Consider the following 20,562-nt stretch of genomic DNA (forward strand, 5'->3'; position numbering starts at 1 on the left):
CCCCCCCCCCCCCCCCGGATATAAAGGTTGTACAGTGGACGAGATAAAGTGACCGTTTCTGAAAAAAAGGAGACTTCAAGTAAAAACTAAAAACCGAACAGCACCGTAATTGGCAAAACCGAGAACGAAAACGAATCTCTTCCCGAGCACCGAGACGTGTGCGCGTGTAAACCTGAAGGGGTTCGTCCAAAGGCCTCGTGGGTAAGTGTCTTAAGAGCTTCCCAGCACGGTCACGCCGCAGTCGGTGCCCGATTCCGAGCCGGCCTCCATCCGAGCCAGCCTGCTCTGCTCCAAGGCGATGGCCTCGGCCGAGTGCTTGCACTTCTCCGACCCACACTGACAGGTGAAGTACTTGCTCTTAATGTCCCAAAACCGGTCTCCGTAGTCGAACCTGAGGACAGACGTTCACAGGTTTCAACTCAAAAAGGAAGACGTCATTTAAACTCAAAATAAATAAAAATAAAAGACCCTCACCCCAGCTCCTGCCCACTGAGGATGTCCCTGGAGCTGAAGAAGGCGATGCGGGGGAAGCGCAGGTCCTGGTGCAGCATGAACACGCGCACCGGGATCAGGTTCGGGTCGCACAGGTGGTTGATGAAGCGGCTGATGTTGCCGTAGTACCGCGCGTCGATGCAGTACACCTCGCCGTCCTTCACAGGAAACGCACAAAGAGCCGTTTAACCGTTTCCATTATTCCCTCTCGTGTGATTTAATTTACTTATTTAATGAAACACAAACTGACAGAAGAGAAAATAAAACAGCCTGTGGTGCTGCAGCTGGCGTCACGAGGCAGCCATGTTGGATTCTGAGGCTGGGTTTGGTGACGAATCTTTAACTTTTTAACCGCCTTGAGTTTTATTTTGCTGCTGTCATTTATAAGCTAATTGGGAAATATCCCAATATGAGGGTCAAGAAACTGCATTCTGATACAGGTTTATAACTCTGTTCATTACAGCTCATCCTGTCCTCTTTTAAGTTCATATTCCTGTGTGATGTGTGCAGACAAAGTGAGGTAGTATTTTCAAATTCTCCGTCTCAAAACCTTCGAAATGATGCAGCGTTTGTTGAGATTTAGCGATTTATCACCGGGCAACAAGCTGGTTTTGTTTACGGTCTGAAAACTAGATTTTTATTGGCCTGGAGGGGCGTCATCGAGAATCCCCCAGCCTTCACAATGACGCCAAACATTATACGAAGGGATTTCCTGGGGTAAACTATAGGAAATGATAAGGGTTATAAGACAAATTACTATTTGTGTCAGAAAACCTATATTTAAAGGTACATTAGGAAGAATATATGCCATTTTAGTTACTCAAATACAGCAAAAATCCATATTTTCACTTCCCCGCAGCCTGAGCTCAGTCGGGCTCTTTTTGCCAACACGAGTCAGATATTTAAAACCAACATTTCTTGGAATAATTCGGATCGACGTTCGCTGTCTCGAGCGATTTTAAACGGGGTTCAAAAGTACCAAAACGTAACGTGCACTCGGCCTGTTGGGAACGTTTCAGATCTGCTCTGAGTTCCTGTTAGCTTCCTGATAAAGACGCCCTCCTCCTCCTCCTCTCTGTTTCTAACCGAAGACGTCTCATCAGTTTACAGAGACGCTCACCTTGTTGTCCAGGTCAAACAGGTAAGAGTCGTCTTCTCTAACGTCAGCCTCGGCGTCAGAAATCAGCTCCCCAACGTATCTGCAGAGAGAGAGGAGAAAACCTTTTTCTAATTTAACCTTAAACCCCGCTGAATGTGGGGCAGAAGATAATCTTCTCATACTCGCAGATGAAGCTCCCCTGGGGGATGTCCTGCATCGCCCGAACTCCCCATCCCATCTTCTCTGTCCTGTAGAGCTGCAGACGGACTCTGAGGGGAGGAAAAAAAAAACTAATGAGTGAAAACCAGGAGCACCGGACAGACGACGGTTTCAGCAGCTGAATGAGCGACAGGAAGTAAGAAAATAAAGACGTGTTTGTTTCAAACAGATCTGCAGACGGATGTGAGACTTACTTTATTCCTGCCTGGACCACCCGGTTCTTGCACGTGCGATAACAAGAACACGCCATGTTGCATTCAAATATGAGCGGAGGCTCGATCTTGTTGAACTCCTGGAGCAGCCGTTGGTCCTGGAAACAGAAACCAAGGAGAGGTTCTTCTTAAAGTTACTCATAAAAACAACAAATCCAGACGGATCCACAGTAAAACACGCTCTTCAGCAGCACAAAGACAGTTTGTTCGAAAGAATCTAAACAAGCAGTTTGAATTATTTCCTCTCTTCTTTAAAATGCTGTGGTTTTTTACCTTGTCATACCAGCAGCGGATGCTCAGCTGGCCGCAGAGACAGTTACTCGATGAGCAGTCGTCGGTGCAGCTACAGTGCTGAAGACAAAAAGATATGAAAAGGATGATGCTTTTTTTAAAAAATAGGTTCTTCTGGTGCCAAAAGAAGACGCTTGAAAGTAAAACAAAGCACCTGTAAGTGCGTGAAGTTCCGGTCTATGTTCATGGCTGAAGTTTCACAGTTTTCGGAAACGTATTTGTAATCTGAAGGGCAGCCTTCGTCATCCACGGCGTTCACGCAGGGAATCGGGATGTTCTCGTAGCCCTGCGCCACGTCGCTGAAAACACAGAACCACAGCCTTCAGCTCCCGCTGCTCCGAAGAACCAGGAAGAGAAAGGGAAGTTATCTGAACGTGCCTGCAGATGATCCTCTCCGTCCGGATCAGGCGGTTGGTTATTCCTCGTCGCAGCTTCCTGTTGATCTGAAGGGAAACCCACACGGGCGTGTCGGCCTTCGCCAGGGTGAGGGGCGTGTCTCCTTCTCTGTTCATGATGTCAATGTCTGCTCCTCTGGACAGAAACAACCTGCAGGAGGAGAAGAGACGACCAAACTAATGTCAGGGGAATTAGCAACCCTGAGAGAGAGCCTGAATGGCTGTTTGTCTCGTTTGTCTCCATGTGTCCCCGTGATGGACTGGAGACTTGTCCAAGTGTCCCCTCCCCACGACCCGTAAAGGAGAAATGAAGGTGAAGATGGATGGATGGATGGATGGATGGATGGATGGATGGATGGACAGTATTACATCAGTGAATAAAAAACCTAACATGACTAAATAAAGGGTTTTTATGATGCTGACAGAAGAAGCAGCTAAAACCAAAAGAAGCCAAAGGAAACAAAACGTCAGCTAAAAGCTAAAAAATATCAAAGAACTATTTAAGAAGGCTTAAAAAAGGCTAACCTTTTCAAGAAAGAAGCAAACAGGTATCTAAAAGTAGCAAAAGACGAGCTAAAAGTTCAAAATAGCAAAGGGAAAATGAAAACCTAAAGTAGCAAAAAGGTGACTAAAAGATAGAAGCAGCTAAAGAACAACTAATAGCTATGTTAGCAAACATGTAGCTAAAAGCTAAAAGATGCAAAACACTAACTAAAAGCTAAAAGTAAAGTAGCAAAGACTAGGGAAAAGTAGAACAGGTGTAGGCAGCCCTGGTCCTTGAGGGCCACCATCCTGCATGTTTTCCTTGTTCCTCTGCTCCAACACACCTGATTCAGAGGTTAAATCACCTCTTCATGTCCTGCAGAAGCCTGTTAATCACCCATTGATTAGAATCAGGTGTGTTGGAGCAGAGAAACAAGTAAAACCTGCAGGATGGTGGCCCTCCAGGACCAGGGTTGGACGCCACTGAAGTAGAAGAACGTTAACTAAAAACTAAAAGTAGCAGAAGACCAAAAAAAAAGCAAACAGCTGCAGCAGATGTTTTTAAAGCAGAATCTCTCTGTGGAAAGTTTCAGCTTCAGTAACATATTTGTGTTAAATATCTGAAAAGCAAAAAAGTTACAAGAACCAGAAGTCACAGCAGCCGTCTCCTGAATGAGCCGAAGGTTTTGATACGATGACGGCTGAAACAGAAAGCCTGACAGCGCCGAACCAGGCCTCTCATCATTAACTCACGTCACGCAGTCCAAGAACCCCTCTCTGGCGGCGATGTGGAGCGGCGTGTCTCCGTGCACGTTGACCGAGGACAGCGAGCAGCCGGCGTTCAACACCAGCTCCGCTATGTCTACGTTTCCTGCGTACGCCGCCCAGTGGAGACAGACGTTCAGCTCCTGCAGGGGAAAACAAAAAGATGCTTTCATTCGACCGCAGTCCGCCTCCGTTTTGGATTGAAACCACACGAAACTGGGATTCTGCCAACGCCACGTTTAATAACATTTATTGTGCTGCCATGTTCAACGCATGAACATGAAAAGGAAACGTGCCTTATCGTTGATGGTGACGTCAGCTCCTCGGTTCAGCAGCGACTTGATCACCTCCACGTGTTTGTGCTCGGCGGCCCAGATGATCGGCGTCCAGCCCCCGCTGTCCTGGAAGGCCCAAAAACAACACATCTCTACACGGACATTTGTTCAAATGTGCTGAAATACCGTAGGGTGACAATCCTGTCCTCTAGAAGACAACTTTAACCTCAGCTGATGCATTTCTTCCACACTAGGAAGTACAAAAACATCTCAAAGGTTGCATTAAAAAACAAAAAAAAACACTAAAATATCATTTGATTATCATTGATTTTGGTCGCAGTTTTGGTAAATGATTGCATATTAGTGCTTTCCAAAGAGAATCATCACTTTATCAGTCAGAAAACGAAGGATTTAATTCAACAACAGCGAGAAAACACAAACATATTTGTCTTCGCTCTCGTCTCACCTGTGCGTTGACGTCAACCTGCCCCGTCTCCAGGAGCATCTTAACGATTTCCAGGTTCCCGAACTTGGCGGCGTGATGAAGGCCGGTGTACCCGTCGTCCTCCTGACGAAGACAGACGGAAAAGAGAAAAGAGGTCAACGGGGGCGAGCAGACAGGCCGGTGGTTTCGGCTCCGACGGGAAGGAACTCACGACGTGATAGATGCAGGCGCCGTTCTGGATCAGGTACCGCGCCACGTCAATGTGATTATTGATGATGGCCTCCAGCAGAGGAGTCCGCTGGTCTTTGTCTTTGGCGTCCACGTCCGCTCCGGCCTGAAGTTAAAAAATGAAATAAATAAATCCACTGAGCGACGAAGCCGACCTGTCGGGTGAAGACGACGCTGACGGGGAGCTGCTACCTGAACCAGCATGTAGCAGATCTCCAGCAGGCCTCGCTGAGCTGCAGCGTGAAGAGCGGAGCGCCGGTTCTGAGATTCAGGCTGGTACGTTGGATCTATGCCCTCCACTGACACACACACACACACACACAATTAAAGTGGACACACAGACTATCAGATCATGCATAGAACTGGGTCGGCAGCTTCAGGTGAGTAAAAAGTTGAGGTTTAAAACGCTTCAAGTGCTCCTAAATTTCTGTTTCCTTCACATGTTCAGAGGCTGCTTACGTTCAGATCTTTAAAAGCCGTAACAGCTGTGAAAAAAACACTATTTGTCAATATTTTAGTATCTTTTTTTAGGCAAAGACGAGCGTTAACGTGCCACGCACGAGAGCAAATGTGTGATTTAAAACTTTAAATTTAAATTTATTACAACAGACTTCTCGAACAAAATCAGAAACCTTTAAAGAGGAAGTTTATGGGCTTTTTAATTTCAGCTGTTTCCCTTTTCAGGGGGCTCCTCACTCCAGTTACCTCCATGTCCTCTCTAACTGCCTCCCCCTCAGCTTATATGACTACATGTATAAATAAGAGCAGACTTTTTGTTTATTAACGTGGACCAATGTGGATAAAAGCGTCCCGTCTGTTGCCACTCACTCAGCATCAGCAGCACTCGCTGAACCTCTCCTTGCTTGGTGGCAGGATAGAGCTGCCGAGGGTGGAACCTCAGTTTCTTCCTCCTGGTTAACCACAAGCAACAATTTGCTCAAGAAATCATACATAGAGTCATACATCTTTATCTGTGAGAGAAACAGATTGCATGCAGTTACTTCAACAAGGAATTATTGTGACATTCAGTTTTTAGCTGCCGGTTAATAAAAAAACAACATTTTTGATTTTGAAAATTGCCCCAAACTGTCTATAAATGGGATGTTTACACGCCTGAAGGTCACAGGTAAATTTGAGTGACATGAATCATGTTTAAAACCTGTGAGGTCCGGTGTCTGACCTCTCTGACTCCTGCGTGAGAATGGCTTTCTGCAGCGCCGCCCTGCTGGGTCCGGGTGGAAGCGCGCTGGGGCTGACCGGTTTCCCGTTTGGCATGCAGACCGACGGTCCCACGCTGTCCACGCCCTCCTCCGCCGGAGGGACGGTGGCCTCGGTCGCAGCTGAGGCGACAGGCTGCGGCGGCTGCTGCTGCTGCTCCACCGCCACCAAACCGTGGCTTCGCATCCGGGCGCTGAAAGCACGGAAACGCGTCGAAACGTCTCGAACGACATGAACTCGAGTATTTTTAGGACCGTCTGTCTGAGCTTACCTGACAGGTCTCTCGGGCATCTTCCCGTCCTTCATCCCGCCTGTCGAGGCGGTGAGAGAAGGTGCCGTGGGGGCAGACGGCGGCAGGGAGGGCGTCGTCGTGGAGGAGGCCGACATGGTGACGACAGCGGCTGCGGAGGACGAGGCCGAGGAGGGGATGGTGATCTCCTGCGCCTCCGACGCGTCTTCGCCGCAGTGGGGGCAGAAAAGCAGGCCGCCGCCGTTCGCCCTGCTGCGCCCGCCGCTCAGCACCGTCACGCAGCCGCGGTGGAAACGGTGAGTGATGCGCTGGTCCGGGCAGCACTCGAGAAAAGTGCCCTGAAAGACGAAGAGCGGCGAGAGAACAACAAACACAAAAACAAGAGTGTGACGAGACAGAAAACAGAACTACAAGATGGAGGCTGGAATAAAAACTGGAACGATGTTCTCGCTTACCGCCAGGCAGAAGTATCCGCACCCCGGACAGCAGTGGTGCTTGACCATGTGGGAGCGGTGGACGTCACAGAGAACCATGAGGGGAACCCGGCTGGACGGCCGCATCGTTTCCCCTTTCACGGTCCAGCTGGGGCAGGATCGCAGCTGAGCGACGGAAAAACCGAGGTCACAAACTTTTAAAGACACTTTAATGCTAAAAAAAAGTCTTTTCACAGCTGAACAAGAAGTTTGATTTGTAATTTAAACCTTTACATCTTACAAACAGGTTTAAATATAAGTCAAGACTTTCTAAAATAAGACTCAATATTTGTTCGACAGACCTGAACCCAACAAAACACAGAGAAGCTGCTGATTCAGCGTTCGCTCTGCTGTTCACATATTTTCTGCTGTTTTAGCCACTTATGAGTCAAAATGTTCGGATCATCCAGCAGACGGCTGCTGGGGTGTTTGGTTTTTGTCATTTCTATATTTTTCTTTAAATATTTAAGTATTTTTACAACAGAAAAACTTTCTTCTTTGAAAAACAGCGTCTTACTTGAAATCTGTATCTGTGTATTTGCTCTGGTTTTACCTACTTTTAGCTATCCTTTTAGCTTCTGCTAGCCTTTTGATAGTTTTAGCTTCCAGCTAGCATTTTGATATTCTTAGCTTCTAGCTAGCATTTTAATCCTTTTAGCTTCCAGCTAGCATTTTAATACTTTTAGCCTCTGGCTACAATTTCAATACTTTTAGCTCTTAGCTAGCATTTAATTACCTTTAGCTTCCAGCTAAAAGCTAGTGCTGTGGTCCTTTCAGTTTCTCAGTTTCAGCAGTCATCTCTGACTCAGCATTGAGCTGTAAAAACGCAGCGTGTTTATTTTATTATTTATCTCAGTCACTGGTTTTTAAAACACAGTTCAGTTGATCCTGAATCCAATACTTTGTTTCCACACAAAGCAAACAATGAACCCGGATGTAAAGCGAGCTGCAGGTCGGCGCGAGGACCCACCTCTCCGTTGATGCTCTCCGTCGCCATGCACTGCCTGCTGACCCGGTGGCTGGTGCTGTCGACCCGAGGAGCCTCCATCCTGCAGCTGCACAGAGGAAGCTCCTCCAGATGCTCCATGTCTCCGGCATCGCTTCCCTCTGCAGACAGGAGACACCCGGAGACGCTCAAACGTTTGAAGTAAACTTCCTTCAGTTTTACAAATAAAAAAATAAAAAATCAGTGATTAGAGCCTGAAACTGTCCTGAACTCACCAGCAGGAGGAGAAAGAGTCAGACTGTCGGCAGCAGCGATGTCCAGAGCGCCCAAAGGCACCTCTGTGTATTCTCCGGGCCTTTCTGCTGAAAACAAACACTTTTATGAGCATTTTAACCAAATAAATTTTAAAAAATCATCCTGAAACACGAAATGTCTTCAAACATCCAAACAAACGCCTGACCACTCGTACGGTTTTACCAACTGAATAAGGGACACAGGTATTCTGATCCCTGAGTACTTTGGTATTAGAGGATATTACAGAGTACTACAGAGTACTCGCTGCATAAAACGGATGTAAACGTGGATCTGAGGCATCTTCACTTCACCTGCCAGGTCATTAAATCGAGTTTACCAACGTAGGAAGCCCTGATTTTAAGCCCCACATCAGTTTAAACACACCTTGATCTCCATCAAGCTAATTTAGGAGTAAAAGTGAAAAATTCACAGCGTTTTCTCAATTATATTTCATTTGTTTTTACAACAATAAACCTGAAAAAGGGTACTTTAATACAACTGAAAACTAGAGTACAACCAACGGCACCAAGGTTTTCAAAAGGGGTCTCCTGCGATCTTGACTTTTAAGCCCAAGACCCTGAAATCAATAGGGATCACTCCTGACCCATGAGGTGTCCAGCTGTGCAGTCGGACTTTCCTCGGTTACTCGGCTGCAGAGCTCAGAGCAGAACTTGCCCACAGTCGGACGGGCAGCTCCGTGCTGTAACAGGATATTAAAACTATTGAGGCTTTTATTATGAAAATCGAAATTTTCAGTCACCTTTCTCTGTCTCCACCAAAGACTCCTCGGTCTCGTTTTTACTCGGGTTGATCCTCTGAGTTTCCGGCTTCAAACTCTGCGAGGCAGAAATGTTCAAACACGAGTCAAACACATTAGTAAACTGTGGGCAGAAAGTTATTTCTTGACAGAAACGCTCACCTGATCTTCTGCGTCTGCAGTTTGCTGCTTTCTGTCGCTCCCATTTTCCACCTTCAACAAAAACACAACTAAATAATCATTTCCCTTTTTATTACTGTGATCAGTAAAAGCTGATTCTTCTGAAAACAGGCCGGCACCTTCTCAGCATCTCTCGTGGACGGACTGGATATTTGAACTTTTTTGACTCTGTCCTCCTCCGACCAGCAGCTTTTGATCTTCAGGGAAGCAGAATGAGCTACAGATTCCACCTTTTTCTGACACAAAACCTCCTCCTTGATATCAAAAGTAACAAAAAAAATGCAACAAGGTTAACAGCAGACAGTAACAATGACTGAAACTTTCCCGTGAAACTGAATCTTCTTACCACGGTTTGAGTTTTCTCTGAAGTGTTTTCGAGCCTACCGGGTTCGCCCTCTGATAAATGACCCAGCTTCCTCTTCTTAGCAACTGTTGGAGTCAGAAAAGCAACGTAAGCAGTGAAAACATGTAAAATTTTAATGTGACATGAAAAACATGTTTACCGACTTGACAACAAGCTTTAAATCTGAAAAATGACGTAAACCTTAAAATCTTTGGATGATATTATAAACTGTAGATGATGGGAGAATTAAAGTCTTCCTAATTTTCCACTGAGGAACATTTTTCTGAAATTGTTCCACTTTTTTAGTCAGCTTTTCTCAAACAGATGAACCTCTGTCCATCTTCACTTCGGAGAGATTCAGCCTCTTTAAAAAAATTCTCTTTTTACACCCATACCTGTTACCAGTTAGCCTAATTAGTTAAAAAAAACACTCATCCAGCTGTTTCTTACTTTTCCAGCCTTCTGTTGCTTCTATCTAAATCGTGTTGCTGCCATAAAGTTTAAAATTATCTTATTTCTTCCAAATTAATGCTATAATTTCTCTGTTTAAATATTCGATACAAAAGCTTAAATTTGTGATTTTTTTTCCCTCCTCAGTACCAAAGTTGTAATTGTTTTTAAAGTATTTGTGTGTGTGTGGATATCAAGTTTAAAATGTTAGTAATATGAGAACCTGAGGAGTAGAGGTGAGTTTTGTAACTGACCGGATTCAGCGTCAGAGGAGAGGCAGGTGGAGGATCCTGATGCAGCAGGAGCGTCAGCGTGGCTCAGCTGTTGGACGAAAAAAGCAAAAACAATAAAAGACAAAAAAATAAAAAATCAGAAAAAGTCAAGAGTCGAACAGCTCAGACTGCTGTCACACCAACCAACTCCTCCTCACCTGGCCGATTGGAGGCCTGTTCATGGTCTTGCGGGCCCGGTGGATCTTGTGCGGGCCGGGGGAGACCGAGGGCGACGGGGAGACTGTGGCAGAGGAAGAGGAGGAGGAGGAGGATGAAGGAGCAGGGGAGTGGATGGATTTACTGGTCGAAGGCCCAGAAACGCTCATCTTTGCCCGACCGGGCGACAGAGTTGAGGACGTGGAAGGAGACGAGGACATCGAGGAAATGGACTTCGCCACGTGACCTGCTGGGGAACAAATAAGAGCCGTTACGAAAAACGACCCAAACTCTTAAAACATTAAAAACCAAAGCATTTATCAGTAATTAGCACCACGATATTTGTGAAAAATGTGTGTTTGAAGAAAAAAGAATCATGCAAAGTTGGTTTAAATTTAAAATCTTATCTCTCTGGACGGTGATTTGAAGCGTTGGAACGTCAGATTAAACCAGGAACTCGATCAGGGAAGAACTGAGTTTCACCTGCAGCAGGTTTGCTAGGCGGCGACGAGTCGGGGGATCGTTTCTCTTCATCCTCAGCGGCCTTGGACTCGTCGTTCTCAGGCTGCAACGCCGCCGGCGCTTCGCCCTCGGCCTCCGTTTTGCTGGCGGCAGCAGTTGTGGTGAAAGCCGCGTCATCTGCCGGACAATCACAGCGTGCCGAGATTTAAATCAGCGAAATTCGGGAAAAGAGACCCAAAACGGACACGAGGGTTCTATTAATCTGTGGACAAGAAATATGCAGCCAGAGTAAACTCACCTTTCTGGACTTCTCCTGGTCCTGCTAATGACTCGGTTGGTGTTTTCGGGCCATCTTTTTCAGGAAGCTCCTGGCAGACAACAAGCAAAAATTAATAAACGGTAATCATTACTAGCCCAAAAAATAAATAGATAAATAAAAAGAACTTTCTTTTGCTCCCTAATCTTCAAATTACTGAAAGAAACTGCAGCTAACTGAGCAAAGGCAAAATAATTTAATAGAAAACTGGCTGAAAATGGCAAATATTCATCATCATCATCAAGTCAATTTGTTCTTTATAATGCACCTGCATCACATTAATTAAATCTATTTAAATAAAACAATAAGTAAACCAAAACAAAGTACATTCTGTCTTAAGACAGAGGGGAAAAGCAGCTCCTAATAAACTGAAGAAAATAATTTAACTGTAATGAGTTGGTGTTTGATATTGGGAGTTTTTGGACTGCCAGGGTAATTAAAATGAGGCGTTTAATTTGGATATAGTAGTGTTAAAAGTGGAAAGAAAAGCTGTAAGATAAAAAAATAACCTCCACGCTGAGAAAAGATGGCACTACGCATGTTAGAAATAATAAAATGTGATCAAAACAACTACACTGCATGAAGGAACAGTGTATTTGTTAGTGTGAGAATCCAGATTTGACTTAATTCAGATCCAAACTCCAGTCTATAATACATACAAATACTACATATATGAGCCATGTGTGTGCAAAAAGACATTTCTGACTATTTACTTGAGCTACCTTTTTACACAGAAACACATAAAATAACTGATTAGGCCAACAAGACATTGTTTTCAGTGCAAAGTCTGCTCATTTGCACAAACTAAAACGAGACTCTGCCGTAAAGAACAGGACATACATGCGAAGAAAATCTGAACTTGATGAAGCTAACTTCATTTTTCACAACTGTCCAAATTAAAAGGAACAGCCTGTCAAACCTTAAAAGGCCTTCAAACGATTCCAAAAGCGAGACTGCAACACAAGATGGCAACTCAAAGCCGATGCAAAAGAGCAAGCGACACAAAAAGTTAATAATCATCAACAATAATATAACAATTCGTTAGTTAACACAGCACTAAGAATGGCTAACACTGCTAGCACAGCTCGTATTAAGGAGGTATTATAGCCTAAAAATAGAAACATACGCTTAGCGAAGATGGCAGTATTATTAGAATGTATTTTCTTAGTAAAATGGCGCAAATACAAGATGATAAATAAACATTATTTTCATTAACGAGCCGTTTTGAGGTGCAGAAGCTGTGCTACCTTTGTCGTTGTCTGGGAAGCCGACATGTTTCCTAAGGGACGTAGACAGAGATTTGAACGTGCTTGCGTCACCGCTCAAGCTCCGCCCCCTACCTCCCCCCTCCTCTTCTCCGGGAGCCCATTGATTCGGAATCGCTGATCAGAAATCAGCTGGCGTGCTCCAGATTCACGGTTATCGGAGGGAGGAGGCTTAGCACGCAAACCGATTCAAAGTCAGCTCACTCAGCGGTTTATTATTTGTTGTCGCGAGACGCACTTCCGGCCAAAAAAAAAAAGAAGAAGAAAAAAGGGCCGAAAAGTAAACAGAAATCGAGGTTGTAGCTACCAGTTGGCTGCGTGGGAAATGTGCGGGTTTTACTGTTCGCCTAACGTCTTTTAACGGTTGAGCCGTTTATTTTATTTTAGTTTTAATTTTTTAATAAAACCGTCCGTTTGGAGACGAAAAGACACGCCGAGGTGAGTCACGTTGAAAGTTTGAGCAGTTTTTTTTTTCAGCTGACAGGACGAGGAAAACAGCTAAAGGAAGCTAACACTCCAGCGGTTTAGCTAGCTGGGCTAAAACAAGAAGAGTATAGGAAAAGCTGCCTTTTTTAAAATAAATTCAGCCTTTTTTTAATTCAGGAGGAATCACAAAACGTGTCGTATTAAATGTATCCCTTTCCACTGCTGTTTTTTTTGGACGTGAGCCACACTTTTAGACCTTCCTCTTTTTTTCCCAAAGCTTTGGTTAGCCTTTAGCCTCGCCGGATTATGCCACTAAAACACGTGTAACTGTCTAAATAAGATGCTTTAAAGGTGCTTGTATTACTTTACATTTAAACCTGAGGTGACAGAGTCCACAGCGACCATAAATGCTGCTTTTACATTATTATTTCTTGTGCTAAAAGCTTCCATATGTCCACCATTATCCCAACACACTGAATAAAGCATTTAAACAAGCTTAAACTCACTTTAGACGGGTACATTGTTAACATTTTAGATCTTAGTTTGAACACAAATAAGTGAAAGGATCATTTGTTTTGCCCGTGATCAGGTTTTCTGTCTTGAAATTGTCATTAGAGAGTGGGAAAATGTCTGTTTTACTGTGAGACGACTGTACAAAACAGGAAATCGTAACGTTTGAGAGCCTACGTTTCTGATAAAAATTGTTTACAAGTTTACGTTTGATCCGTGATCAGCCCCGGATTGATCCGAATCGAGTCAAAGGGTTGTCAGAAAAGTGCCTTTTGTGGTGAAGTTTAAAAAAGCTGAAGAATGTCAGCGTGATCTTTATGAAATGTTGCACATATAATAAGTGTAATGGGCGGTGTCCGTTCTCTCCAATACAGTCTTCAACATATTGACAGTCAGTAACATCATGTAGGGGTGAATATCTATGTTTTATTTCAGGATATCGTTCAAACGAACTGTGTCGAGCAGTCGACGCTGTAATAAATGGTATTTTCTGAGAGTTTGGAGAAAAATGCTGTGTTTGTTTTCCCAGAGACGATGGAGTTGGTGTGTTTCCGGTTACCGGGACACGGGGACACGACCCTGAAGCACATGAACTCGCTCCGGTCCCGCCAGCATTTCTGTGACATCACCATCGTGGCCAGCAACAACCAGACATTTAAGGGGCACAAGGTGGTCCTGGCCGCCTGTTCGCCCTTCCTGAGGGATCAGTTCCTCCTCAACCCGTCGCCCAGACTTCAGGTAGAGGCGCAGGAGCTGGCACAGTCTGCCGCACGCCACCGATGTGGAAAGTAAAACAAAAACCGCTCGCTTCCCTTTTCCATTCCTCGTCTCCAGGTCTCGATGCTGTACAGCTCCTCGGTGGTGTGCGACCTGCTCCAGTCGTGCTACACGGGCTTTCTGCAGTTCAACCCGGAGGAGATCGTCAACTACCTGACGGCTGCCAGCTACTTTCAGATGGAGCACATCGTGGAGCGGTGCAGGGGGGCGCTGGAGAAGTACGTCCAGCTGAAGAACCCCGATGACATGCAGGTCGGTTGGAGTTTCAGATCGTAAAAAACATGAACAAACATGAACAAAGCCAAGTTTTCCTTTCGGGTCTAGACTATTTTCTCTTCTTCTCGATCCTCTAGGTGACCGAAGAGGACAGCCAGACCCAGCCGGTTATAATCAGCGCCAGCATTCATTCTGATTCACCTCCCCCCACTGGACCCTCCCCCGTGCACCAACACAGCCCCGCGGTGCTCTCGGTGGAGGAAAACAGTGAAACATCTGCTCAGGGCAGCATTCAGCACCATGACGACGGTTCTGTCCTGGATGAGGCTTGTGTTAGGGTACCTGTTCTTTTTTCCTTTCAGCTACATTGTGTCACAAACGGCACTGACAGATTTTACAAACTAGCGACTTTTTTGTTGCAGGTTAACGTGTCAGACGAGGAGGAAGAGGCCAAACCGGACTACAACCTGTTCAGGATGTACATCTCTGAAGACAACAGAGACAGAGAGGAGGCCGAGAAAGGTTCCTCCGACGTTCCCCAAGAAATCTGTTACCCAGAGACGCAAGTCGGCATCGCGGGAGATGGCAGCGAGTACGACCTGAATTCGGTGGGGGATCTCAGTTTCGGGGGTCTTTCCGTGGAGGGTCTCCGTGCGATCCGGCGCAGACTGTCTGACCCGAAAGTTGGCCGCGGCAGGGGCAGGGGCAGGGGGCGGGGTTTCAAAAAGCGGCGGTGGGCGTCGTCTCAGGAGAAAAGACCTCTCAGCATAGCTCACCGCCAGGACCTGTGGTACCTCGCAGCCGGTGGGCTGGGGGGCGGTTTGGGGCTGGACTTCAGCCAAGAGGAGCTGAAGGCAGCAGGTAGCTACCTCTCGGCGGAAATCCCCAGACTGGAGTTCAGTTTGAGCAACAGCCACGGCGATAAGGTTTCGCCCATTGCGGCCAACGGTCTGAGTCACTTTTCTCTGGAAGAGTCCGACGCCGGGGAGGGGAGTTCAGGTCTGACTGTCGGAACGAACGAGGCGGGGGACGAGTCCGTCGCTGTGGTGGGATCCACCTCCAGCGTGACGGGCCCCGTGATCTGCGAACACTGTGGCCTGACGTTCCCCTCGGCTCACTCCCTGGCCGTCCACTCCCGATCCACCCACCTGATGTACGGCTGCCCCTGCTGCGGCAAACACTTCCACCACGCCACCAACCTCACACGGCACATGGCCGTGCACCGCGGCGGCAGCAAGGCGCACCAGTGCCCCCTCTGCTACAAGACGTTCACGCAGAAGTCCACGCTGATCGACCACATGAACCTCCACAGCGGCGAGCGGCCGCACCACTGCGCGTACTGCCACGCCCGCTTCGCCCACAAGCCCGCCCTGCGGCGCCACCTGAAGGAGCAGCACGGCAAAACCACGGGGCAGAACTCGCTGCACGAGCAGGAGGAACGGGAGAGGGCGAGAGGAGCTGCTGGGACAGTAAGGGAGGAGGATCAGGAATGTCTGGTCACCGAACAGGTGTCATAGGTCAAAGGTCAGAGAACAGCTGCAGTGGGACGCTGACATGAAGGAAGAGCAAAACGTAACTTAAACCCGTTGAACTTTACTACCAGGAAGTTCTTTCAAAGTGTGAAATTTATGCCTTAATTTGCAGCATAAATAAATAATATATTGGGTTTTTTTTGTCTAAGTGAAGTTAGAAAGACAAAAACGTTCCCTAACAGCGTTTAAAATGTGCACAAGTGAGCGCTGATAGGAAGATCCCGAAGCCAAAGCAGAAAAATCTTAATCTTTGTTTTGTTTTAATATATTTTTAAACATCTTTGAGTTTCTTAAAAGTGTTAAATGTTTCAATCAAAACAGCTTTTTTTTTTTTTTTTTATTGTCTTGTAAGGTGTCCCTGAAACAGGAAAACTGTGTAAAGAAAACTAAAGAGGAAATGTCCTGTTTTTATTCAGATGTAACCTCTTCTTCACTGTGCTGACTTTAAAAAGTGTAAAATATGTAAATATGAGTTTGGTATGAAGAGGAAATAAACTCTGAGTTCAATCATTCGCAGGTTCAGAACAATGTTTACGTCACTGCTCCTCCATTCAAACCGCTACTGTTTATAACATCTGTTAGAAAACTACATGAATAACACGTTTATAAGTCTTAATCAAGTCGGAGGGGAAAAGATGCATGAGAGTGATTTTTATTGAGCTCGACAGAACAGATTTATAGTTTCAAGGCAGACGGAGCAACAGGTGAAGCTTCAGTGCAGGAAGTCTTCGTTGTACACCACCTGGTTCCTCTTGTCCCTGTAGGAGCCCTTGGTGCTGTTCTGCACGGCTGTGGGGGGAAAAAGAAAAAAGAAAATCGCCATGAGAGTCGACCCTCAGCCTGGCGTCAGAGCAGACAACAACAGAGCTGGTTTTTGTTTTTTTGTTACCCAGCGAGGCCCACACGGATTTGCCGGTGGCGGCGTCCAACATGGGCTGCTTCCTGGCGATGCTGACCCGAACCTGGACGTCTCCGACCACGGCTCCGTTCAGCTGCGGCGCCAAGAAGAAAAACCGTCAACTTAGAGCTTGTTTCTGGATTTGTCACGCTAAAATTCATAAAGATTAAAACGATTTCACCCACCACAACCAGTCCGTATGTTCACCTACAGTTAATTTATTTCACCAGTTCTCAGACTAACAAGATGGTGGCTGTGCTACAGTTGGTGGATGCTGTAGATGAAGGGGAACCAGCAGTTTTATTAATTCTAATTTAAATTTGCTCTAATATTTAATTTATTTCAGAAAAAAGAATCTGGTTTTGTTTTTTGTTTTTTTGTAATAAACTCTGATTATTTAACTCTGAAAGCTGCTGATTTAAACCGCTCGCACCGACGCCGTCAGCGTCAAACGTACAGAACTGCTCGTGTTAGCAAAATATCCCAAGAGCCACTGGACGGATTTTACCGAAGCTCGGAGAGGATGTACGTCTTACGACCCATCATGTTTTGGACTCAAGATGGCCGCCGCGGCTGACCGGCCTTAGCAAACACAAACGCGGCAGCCATTTTTTACAGATATTGAGCTGAAGGCTGGAGTGGTAGTAGCTGAGAGTCGTCCTCAACACAAAGCCTGAGCGCTTCACACTGTGCAACATCTTAGTTTACAGCAGGTGATGCTCCCTAAGGAATTTTTTAAATGTAATACTTTGCTTTTTATGTTTATGTAGGTTTTCTACCTTTTGTAAAATAATTAGGATCACACTGACCTCAGCTACAGCCTGGTCGGCAGATTCCATCTTCTCGAACGTGATGAACGCACAACTGGGAACAAAAAAATAAAAACAAAGTTCAGCAGAAAGTTGGATCGTACCGAACCACACGGGAGGCGGCTCCGTACTTGCGCGGGTTGTCCATGGAGAGGTCGATGATGTTTCCGTGTTGGGCGAAGGCAGCGCGCAGGCTGTCCTCGACGAGCCCGGAGCCGTAAACGTACACCGTGTTCCCCTTCCGTACGCCTCTGCGCTCGGGGTACGAGTCTGATCCTGGGAGGAAAAATCAGGGAAACATCAGGTGACGATGAACATTTCCCTTCATTAATCTCACTTCTTTCCACTTAGCTGTGGATAGTTTCCTTATTTTGACCGTCTCCTGTCTGTTGGGTTTAATATTGTGAAATAAAATAAATAGATTCATACTGAGATCGGTTTAATGGCTACGTCTGTGTCTGACTGCACAGGATTCAAGATACAAATAGGATTTTCTCAAGTATATCTTGATTCCAGATAAATAAATACAACTATTCTCCTATTTCAGACACTTTTAAGAGGTTTTAGACACATCGAGGATTACAAATCAGCCTTTCTTCTTGAGCTTAAGTGACTTTTGATTCAGTATCTCAAGTTTAATGCTTAAACCTTATAGAACGTGAGACATTTACAGATAAATCAGGAAACGATGAGACATTATTTCACTTCAACAGTTAAATTACTGCAAGACCCGGAGGTTAGGATCTTTGTAGCCTAAAGACGAAGTTTTCTGACAATCATCAGAGAAGAAGCTGACAGCAGTTCAATACTCACGTCTGAAAGGTCCATCTCTGTCTCTGTCTCTGTCCCGGTCCCGGTCCCTTTCCCTGTCCCGGTCTCGATCTCTTTCTCCGCTCCGGTCTCTTTCTCTGTCTCTATCCCTTTCCCTGTCCCTGTCTCTTTCTCTGTCTCTCTCTCTGTCCCTGTCCCTGTCCCTGTCCCGGTCCCGGTCCCGGTCCCGTTCTCGGTCTCTTTCCCGGTCTCTGTCCCACTCTCTGTCCAACTCTCGGTCTCGCTCTCGGTCCCGCTCTCTGTCCCGCTCTCTGTCCGTGTCTCGGCTGGATGACATGCTGCCTCCCTCGTCCTCCTCCCGGTATCGGTCGCTTGAGCTGACGAAGCTGCAGTTAAACACGACGAAACGATGTCAGACCCACAGGCGGACGCGTCGAACATTGAACACGCTGCTTTGCTTATTTATGGCGGCGGTCTTGAACGTTACCTCTCGTACAAAGACTTCCTGTTGGCTCTCTTTGCAGACTAGAAACAGAAAAAAAAAACACCACAAAGAAGCAAAAACTTCAGCGTGAACCGGATCAAAGCAGAATCGTTCAGCTCGTGTTTTCAGAAACGGGCATAAATTTATGTTGTTTTAATGATACAAAACAAAGATTTAACACAAATGTGTCTAACTAAAACAAATCTAAGAGGAGAAATGCTGAATACAACAAAGTGATCGTGTTATGTCGTGTTTTTCCTCCCGTACCTCCGGCTGGTCGTCATCTGTGGAGACGCTCCTTTGGAAGGGCAGGAAAGCAGGAGCCGGACCTTTTTCTGGGTCCTGATGAGCACAAAATCAAAGAGTCAAAGCACAGTTTCAGTGAAGAAGCCCACGTGAGCCGGCATGTTGAATGAAGCCGTACCTTCAGTTTGATTTCCAGCATTCGAGAGCGTTTGAACCCAGAGTTCTTGTTCTCTGACTTAATAGCGCTGATGGCGCCCGACTTGATGAGCATTTTTGCCTGTTCTGTCGCCGTAGCCGTATCAACGACAGGCTGGTCCGACAGAGCTGCAAGAACGGAAAGCAGAAGGTAAATAAAAGCAAGTGCTTAAATAATTAAAAATGATAAGCTGAGTAGCATTTTTAAAAGCGTCTTTTCCCGCCAGAAGTTAAAACTAAAGTCTGAGACAAATAAATCTCTAGGAGGGTCTAAAAAAGGTGAACTCTAACAACATTACTGATTTGGCAACCACGCCTGGTGAAACGGTTTAACCTAATAAACATAAATATGTGAATCTGTGAAGTAAACAAGTTTTACTTCGTTTCAAACCGCTCTGGCTCGTCTGGTTGGTTGAACTCTGCTTCTTCAGAGCGAGCAGCGCCTTTTTCTGAAAAAGACAAGGAGGCGTGAAACACAAACAGTTTGAGTTTATTTTAAACCTGATTTTAATAAGTTGGTACTGGAAGACTCGTTAACTGTGTTTCTTTTACTTACTGGTTTCCTCCTTTTCTTGTTTTGGTTGCTTGTTTATCTCTTCCATGTCATTAACACCCTTTATGTCTCAGCTTTAACTGTATTTTTTTCATACATATATATATAAAAACTGTATACGTAATTTTTGTTGTTCCTGTAAATCTAAGGTGTTACTGAAGAATTAACCTGCCACTACAGATAAATATTGCTGCACATTCACGAGTTTATTCATCATACCTAACACAGAAAGCTCATTATAATGACAATGTGGGACAATGTGACACAGACCATCAGGCTGCTTACCTTTTTCTTCAGTTTAGCGTACTTCTTCTGCAAAGCCTCCTCCTCCTCAGTCAGTGAATTTGGAAACATCACCATGACAGCAACAACTACAACACAGACGACAACAGCTTTGATTAAATATAGGTTTGTTAAAGCGAACAAAAAGCAAATTAATATGATAAGAGTTTTTATTCTCAAGCTATTAACCACCGCTAACAGAGTTGCTCAGGAGCCAGAAACGGCAACAAAACATATTTAAGAGAAAATACAAACTTAATCAATTCAAAACACGAGATAAATAATTACGAGATAGATTCAGCTGTTTAGTGCAAGCCTTAAAAAAACAAATACCTTCGTCTAAAACTCGTTTATTTGATATCAAGATTTTCTTAGAACGGTTCAAACAACAACACCGGCGCGTAAATATGACGTAAGCAAGCGTTTTTTTTTAAATTTGTTTAAAATAAAACTATAAATTACATCCATCTGGAAATGCATTTATATTTATGCCAAACGAGTTTAAAATATGTACTTAAAACAAATTATTTTTAGTTTATTTATTTTTTTATTTTTATTTTTATTCCGGTTAGCTTGC

At 45.2% G+C, this 20,562-nt stretch overlaps 3 protein-coding genes across 7 annotated transcripts; 1 reads left to right on the forward strand and 2 right to left on the reverse strand.

The window, feature by feature from the left end:
• Positions 1 to 8: 8 nt before the first annotated feature.
• ehmt2 (euchromatic histone-lysine N-methyltransferase 2) lies at positions 9 to 12,343 on the reverse strand. Of its 5 annotated transcripts, none has more exons than XM_017429579.3 (29): positions 12,269 to 12,343; positions 11,004 to 11,073; positions 10,727 to 10,882; positions 10,246 to 10,493; positions 10,070 to 10,136; positions 9,369 to 9,451; positions 9,142 to 9,276; positions 9,005 to 9,055; positions 8,846 to 8,921; positions 8,067 to 8,150; positions 7,816 to 7,952; positions 6,828 to 6,971; positions 6,394 to 6,710; positions 6,085 to 6,315; positions 5,733 to 5,815; positions 5,097 to 5,203; positions 4,888 to 5,010; positions 4,698 to 4,799; positions 4,458 to 4,481; positions 4,253 to 4,357; positions 3,945 to 4,099; positions 2,692 to 2,859; positions 2,468 to 2,612; positions 2,296 to 2,373; positions 2,005 to 2,120; positions 1,774 to 1,860; positions 1,613 to 1,691; positions 475 to 650; positions 9 to 391 (listed from the first exon to the last, which is right to left on the reverse strand). In XM_017429579.3, exons 1-29 carry the CDS (start codon positions 12,293 to 12,295, stop codon positions 211 to 213), a joined length of 3,555 nt encoding a protein of 1,184 aa, XP_017285068.1. In that variant the 5' UTR covers positions 12,296 to 12,343; the 3' UTR covers positions 9 to 210. The 5 variants fall into 5 exon arrangements, with proteins under 5 accessions (XP_017285068.1, XP_017285066.1, XP_017285067.1 ...); XM_017429577.3 differs by having other exon boundaries at positions 8,067 to 8,153; XM_017429578.3 differs by having other exon boundaries at positions 8,067 to 8,153; positions 10,246 to 10,490; positions 12,269 to 12,342.
• A 121-nt stretch (positions 12,344 to 12,464) lies between these two features.
• On the forward strand, positions 12,465 to 16,257 carry LOC108243888 (zinc finger and BTB domain-containing protein 12). Its single transcript, XM_025008941.2, has 5 exons — positions 12,465 to 12,724; positions 13,754 to 13,960; positions 14,057 to 14,251; positions 14,353 to 14,553; positions 14,638 to 16,257. Exons 2-5 carry the CDS (start codon positions 13,757 to 13,759, stop codon positions 15,730 to 15,732), a joined length of 1,695 nt encoding a protein of 564 aa, XP_024864709.1. The 5' UTR covers positions 12,465 to 12,724; positions 13,754 to 13,756; the 3' UTR covers positions 15,733 to 16,257.
• Positions 16,258 to 16,383: 126 nt separating this feature from the next.
• Positions 16,384 to 20,453, reverse strand: nelfe (negative elongation factor complex member E). The gene is made up of 11 exons (XM_017429628.3): positions 20,319 to 20,453; positions 19,989 to 20,074; positions 19,530 to 19,599; positions 19,134 to 19,279; positions 18,977 to 19,051; positions 18,713 to 18,750; positions 18,268 to 18,611; positions 17,586 to 17,730; positions 17,455 to 17,509; positions 16,637 to 16,739; positions 16,384 to 16,536 (listed from the first exon to the last, which is right to left on the reverse strand). The coding sequence occupies exons 2-11, from the start codon at positions 20,061 to 20,063 to the stop codon at positions 16,460 to 16,462; spliced, it is 1,128 nt and encodes a 375-aa protein (XP_017285117.1). The 5' UTR covers positions 20,064 to 20,074; positions 20,319 to 20,453; the 3' UTR covers positions 16,384 to 16,459.
• Between the last annotated feature and the right edge of the window lie 109 nt (positions 20,454 to 20,562).

This window comes from Kryptolebias marmoratus, linkage group LG5 (genome assembly GCF_001649575.2).
Source record: "Kryptolebias marmoratus isolate JLee-2015 linkage group LG5, ASM164957v2, whole genome shotgun sequence".
In the NCBI taxonomy this organism is placed as follows: Eukaryota; Metazoa; Chordata; class Actinopteri; order Cyprinodontiformes; family Rivulidae; genus Kryptolebias; species Kryptolebias marmoratus.